Source organism: Cavia porcellus, unplaced genomic scaffold (assembly GCF_034190915.1).
Source record: "Cavia porcellus strain 051 isolate PalLab524CR breed Dunkin Hartley unplaced genomic scaffold, mCavPor4.1 scaffold_28, whole genome shotgun sequence".
Lineage (NCBI taxonomy): Eukaryota > Metazoa > Chordata > Mammalia > Rodentia > Caviidae > Cavia > Cavia porcellus.
The window spans coordinates 36,478,088-36,484,087 of record NW_026947511.1 but is presented as its reverse complement, the minus strand read 5'-3'; the positions used below and the strand labels follow the sequence as shown (position 1 = coordinate 36,484,087).

Below are 6,000 nucleotides of genomic sequence, written 5' to 3'. Positions count from 1 at the left end.
ATATGTTTTCTTACATAATTATTAAAATAATTACTGTATTATTTTGTACAGTGGTTTAATGTTAAAATATTGAAAAAGGAAGTTAGGCATGAAGGCACAAGTCTGTAATCCTAGGTCTGGGGGACTAAGGCAGGAGGGTGACAAATTTGGGTCCATCAAGGGCAATTTGGGAAGACCATGTACGTGCGTGTGTGTGTGTGTGTGTGTGTGTGTGTGTGTGTGTGTGTGTGTAAGAATAAAGGCTAAATTATAATAAAGAATAAATTAACTATATTAGATATTTTACATGTGACCCAAGATAATTCCTTATCACTTAATATGGCCCAAGCAAGCCAAAAGGTTGGATACCCATGATTTAAAGTTTTCATCTAGTAAATCCAATATTTGAGATATCCTTGGTTTCCATTTATAGATTTATTTTTTCCTGCATATGAGCCATACTTTCTTCTCTCTCCATGCCTAAAAAAATTTTTTTGCTGAAAACCAGATTATTTATTATAATACTGGGCCTTAAGCCCTTAATGCTGAGCTTTTTCTCCAGCCCTTTTTTATGTAAATGTCTTGTTAATTTTGAGACAGGGTCTTCCTAATTTGCCCAGGCTAGACTTGAACTTGCAATCCTTCTGCAATTTTAACCTTCCACATTGCTGGGATTATAGGAATACACTACCTTAGCTGGCTAAAAGCTGGACATTTTGTACACTATTATGTGGCAACTTGGGAAATCACATTCTTGTGACTGTTTATTGTATTTGTGGTAGTTTATTTAGTGACTTTTTAAAGAAAATTTGAAGTTGATAGAAAAAGTTTTTTGACACAGGATCTTGCTATGTAGTTCAGGCTAGTCTTGAATGGACTATGCACCCCAGGGTGGTCTTGAACTTACAGATAAACCCCTGCCTCAGCCTCCTAAGTTCTAACATTACAGGCATGCACAACCCTGCCCAGTTTAAGTTTATATTCTTTGTTAAGAGTGGCCACTAAATTATCTCTTTTGTTAGCTTCATAGTAAGTGATTGAACAAATTTTCCTAACACCTAGAACAACCACCAACAACACTCTCAAGACCTTACAGATATGTTGTATGTGTGTTAGAGCACACTTTTCTGCCAGGCTCTTTCTTTTTTAATTTAAGACAGGGAATACTTTACTCAAAACCCATCAAAGAAATGGACAATTTGGGTCTGTGACAAATCATTTATGTTTTAAAGCATAGGTCAGTAATTATATGAGAGCATACACTGCTACCTATGAATTAACTGATCAGACCACAATTTTTCAATGTTTAGAACAGAATAAGCTTCCCTGTAAAAGCAGCACCTTTGTGACATTTTTAGTACTCCTCGCCTTCTTACTTGCCCTCTCCTTCACCAGAATCTACACCAACCTCCTCATAATCCTTCTCAAGGGCAGCCATGTCCTCCCGGGCCTCAGAAAACTCCCCCTCCTCCATCCCCTCACCCTCGTACCAGTGAACAAAGGCACGCTTGGCATACATCAGATCAAACTTGTGGTCCAGGGGAGCCCAGGCCTCAGCGATGGCTGTGGTGTTGCTCAGCATGCACACAGCCCGCTGCACCTTGGCCAGGTCTTCACCAGGAACCACAGTAGGAGGCTGGTAATTAATGCCAACTTTGAAGCCAGTGGGGCACCAGTCCACAAACTGGATGGTACGCTTGGTCTTGATGGTGGCAATGGCAGCACTGACATCTTTGGGGACCACATCACTATGGTACAACAGGCAACAAGCCATGTATTTACCATGGCGAGGGTCACATTTCACCATCTGGTTGGCTGGCTCAAAGCAGGCATTGGTTATCTCTGCTACAGAGAGCTGTTCATGGTAGGCTTTCTCAGCAGAGATGACAGAGGCATATGTGGCCAGAGGGAAGTGGATGCAGGGGTAGGGCACCAGGTTGGTCTGGAATTCTGTCAGATCAACATTCAGGGCTCCATCAAATCTGAGGGAAGCAGTGATGGAAGACACAATTTGACCTATCAGCCTATTCAGGTTAGTGTAGGTGGGGCGCTCAATATCAAGGTTTCTACGACAGATGTCATAGATGGCCTCGTTGTCTACCATGAAGGCACAACCAGATTGCTCCAGGGTGGTGTGGGTGGTGAGGATGGAGTTGTAGGGCTCTACAACAGCTGTGGAGACCTGGGGGGCTGGGTAAATGGAGAACTCGAGCTTGGACTTCTTGCTGTAGTCAACGGAGAGGCGCTCCACCAGCAGGGAGGTAAACCCAGAGCCAGCGCCCCCACCAAAGCTGTGGAAAACCAGGAAGCCCTGCAGACCTGTGCACTGGTCAGCCAGTTTCCAAATTCGATCCAAGACGAGATCAATGATCTCCTTGCCAATGGTGTAGTGCCCACGGGCATAGTTACTGGCAGCATCTTCCTTGCCTGTGATGAGCTGCTCAGGGTGGAACAGCTGGTGGTAGGTACCAGTATGCACTTCATCAATGACTGTGGGTTCCAGGTCTACAAACACTGCCCTGGGCACATGTTTGCCAGCACCAGTCTCACTGAAGAAGGTGTTAAAGGAGTCATCTCCTCCCCCAATGGTCTTGTCACTTGGCATCTGGCCATCGGGCTGTTCCAGGCAGTAGAGCCCCCAGCAGGTGGTGCCAATCTGGACACCAGCCTGGCCAGCGTGGATGGAGATGCACTCACGCATGGTTGTTGCTTCGCAGATGCCAATCGGATAGAGACAAGAGGAGAGGTTGCTGCTTCTTACAGCACTACTCTTAGGCGGTCGATGTAAGAGAACCTGCCTCTGCCAGGCTCTTTCAAACTCTGCCTTAGCCTTCACTTCCTGCTTATGCAGAAAGTAAAGCTCAGCCACAGGTGACAGGTTAGGACCCTCTCAGTATTCCCAGAAACATATGGGAGCTCTTCAAAGCCTTCATTCCCTAAAGTACCCCATTCCCCAGTCTTTCCTATCCACACTTTTCAATTTGTTTTGTATGCCCAGATGATGTTATTTTCCGCCAGGCAGAAGCAGTTAACAGTGGACTTGAAATATCCCCTCCCCAACTTACCAACTTCAGCCTGGGAGACTTCCAAATTTGACCAAACAAAAGTACATCATCTGAGATGAGTATAACCAACAGATAAAAAGTAACATAAAATAGTTCTCAAGGACAATGTCCACTATGTTCCTCCAGCACAAGAAGTTACAGGGAAATCAGGATTTTGTTTTTGCTGCTGCTGCCAAACCAGAGACAGAGAGATACCCCTGGGATAAGCAAGAGTTCAGCAAAATTCTCTCCCAGGATTTAGCTCTTAGGCATTTGGTTACTCTAAACTTTCAATTATTTTCTGGGTGTCAATAAAGCTGACCCTGACCATTTTTGCTGGCTTATATGCTCCTGCTGTAGAGGAGCAGATTTTGGGAGTTCTCTGGCACCACATTTTGACCCCATTAAAATTTATGAAGCTCTAAAAAAAATTATGAAGCTCTGAGTGTTCTGCTCATTTTACAAAAGCCCAAGAACGGACATTACTTCTCCAGGATCACAAGACAAATCTTTGGCTGAGCTGACAACAGAATAGAGACCCTTGATGCCCAGTGGAGTCCTTTCTGCTTTAGGACAGCAGCTATGGAAGAAGGAACCAGGCTCAGAGTGAACACTGTAGTATGCCAAGGGGCAGGTTCTTAATGAGCAGGAGCTATAGGTAAGAGTCCATAGTACAGCTGGGGGGCTTGACTCTTATACATAGAGGACCCTGCATGGATTACTGCCGTTTTACCTGGTGGGGAACTGAGTAATGATACCCATGTCTCTTAGAGAAGCACAAGGTCCCAGGTTTGATGATGGGATGAGAATGTAAGCCTAGCTGCTGGGGATAATGTATTTAATTTGATGTCTGATTCCAGGTTAGACACCATGCACTATCAGCGGAGGTGGAAAGAGCCAATTGAAGAAATAAAGTCTCATGTCTGAAAGCTAGGACGCTGGATTACAAGTGACAGTCTCCCATTCTCCACACCTCTTAGAATCTGTGAGGCCAGAACCCAGGACTTGCTCCTTAACAAGCTCCTGACAATCCTGATGCACACTAGGGCTTACCAACCACCTCAGGACTGCCTACTCACCCAAAGATGAGTGTGCCAGGGTGCCTCTTTTACATTCTGCACCTAAGACAAATGCTCCACTTCTCACCCTCTTCTGAGCAGTGCTCTTTTCAGTGAACACAGCTGCTGAAAATGCACTCTGGGATGAATGCATCCAATACCCCAATCTCTGCTATTTCAAATGTGAGACATGTGTACCACAGACATGGCTTAGACATCTTCACAAGACAGAAAGATGATGTGTAGGGTTGCATGTCTTCCTCTCCATCTTTTTGTCCTACCACAGTCAACAATGTTGATGCTAATCTCCCAGGAATCTTGGAAGGCAGTAGCTGCCTTTTTGCCCACAGAAAAAGCACCATTAATTTACAGTCTTCTCGCCCATTGTTATGAAGGGCCATGTTATGGCTTGTACCTAAAATGACCCCCGAAGCCTTGTGTTTGGAAGGTGACTGGATTATGGGGGTTCATTGTTATCTATGGGGCTTCCTTGTTATCTGGGGAGAGGGTAATCTGGATAGAGGAGAAAGATTACAGGAGGCCTGGTCTAGAAGGGTGTATCTCCCTCAAAATGGCCCTCCATCATGCCATCCTGCTTTGAAGCCAGTTGACCGGACTAAAATATGAGCCAAAATAAACTTCTCCTACTTTAAGTTGCAAGTTGGTAGATATTTTGTCCCAGTAATGAGAAAGTCAGTAAGACAGATTTTGTTACCAGACAAGTGGGGTCATCACTACCACTGTACCTGATCATGTGGTTTAGAAGTTTTTAGAACTGGTTTGTGGGATGAATTTGGAAAAGTTTGAAGATGCTGGTTGGAGAAATAGCCCTTTACAGTTTAGAATATTGTAAACCAAGGTTGATGAGAAATTCTGATCAGAACTCAGAAGCCCAGAATGCTGCTAAAAAGAAAAAGGAAATAAAAAACAAGATGGAAAAGATCAGGCTTGGAAAGTCCTACTGGGAATAACTTTTTGGCAGTTGGACTCCAGACCATGTGTGTTTGCTGTCAGATTTGTCTATAGTTTGTCCTTGGGGTTCTATGGGAGAATGAGATTAAGGGTGGCAAATTAATACAGCAGAGGAAATTTCAAAGCAGCCCAATATTGAGGCTGTAGCATAGGTAGTGTTGGGGCTTTATAGCAGATTTATACTGAAAATCAAGAGTCAAAAGCACATTTTAAAAGTTTTTGGGGCCTGGCATGGTGGCACATGCCTGTAATCTCAGCACTCAGGAGGCTGAGGCAGAAGGATCACTGATTCTGAGGTCAGCCTGGGTAGCAGAGTGAGTTCAAGGCCAGCCTGAACTTCATAACAAGACCTTGTCTCCCCAAAAAAACATTTTTGGTTTCACCAGAAAAGAAATGCCTATGAAGTAGGAGCAAGGAGTCCCTGATTGCTGAAAAGATTAGTATTAAAAAGTAGGTAAGTACTTTGCATCAGGACATTAGGAAGGATGACTTGAGAGGGCATCACAGGAAACAGCAAGGCTCAAAATTGCAAAAGAATAACATCCTGCTTTGAGAAGAGTCCCAGGACATCCTGCTTGAAAAGAGCTGCCCAAAAAAATTGTTTTGTGATTGGATTCACAGTGTTCATCCATCCAGGTACTCAAAAGTCTCTGCAGCAATGGCTCAAGAGGGCCCAGCTACCGCTTGAGCTGGTCACAGGCTTCGGTGTCATCCATGTGATGCTTGTTTTACAGATGTGCAGAATGCACGATCTGTGGCTTCCACCCACATTTCAGAAGGCCTGGAGAGCCTGGGAGGGTGTCCCTTAGAGGGCAGTGTCTGAAACTGAGAGTGAGGCTGCAAGTACAATGGAGATCTCAGGAAGTTGGAGACAGGAGGATTATGGAATGACTGAGGAAATCTGCAAGAAGCAAGCAAAGGCAGGTCACAGAGAAGCCATGAAGACT

General features: G+C 44.5%; 1 protein-coding gene across 1 annotated transcript; it reads right to left on the bottom strand.

Moving 5' to 3' along the window:
* Positions 1-1,117: 1,117 nt before the first annotated feature.
* Positions 1,118-2,793, bottom strand: LOC100726492 (tubulin alpha-1A chain-like). Its single transcript, XM_013157054.3, has one exon. It carries the CDS (start codon positions 2,678-2,680, stop codon positions 1,352-1,354), a length of 1,329 nt encoding a protein of 442 aa, XP_013012508.2. The 5' UTR covers positions 2,681-2,793; the 3' UTR covers positions 1,118-1,351.
* Between the last annotated feature and the right edge of the window lie 3,207 nt (positions 2,794-6,000).

What these genes read in the sequence shown, in the direction of transcription:
- LOC100726492 (XM_013157054.3), bottom strand. Translation starts at nt 2,680, where the DNA reads ATGCGTGAGTGCATCTCCATCCACGCTGGCCAGGCTGGTGTCCAGATT.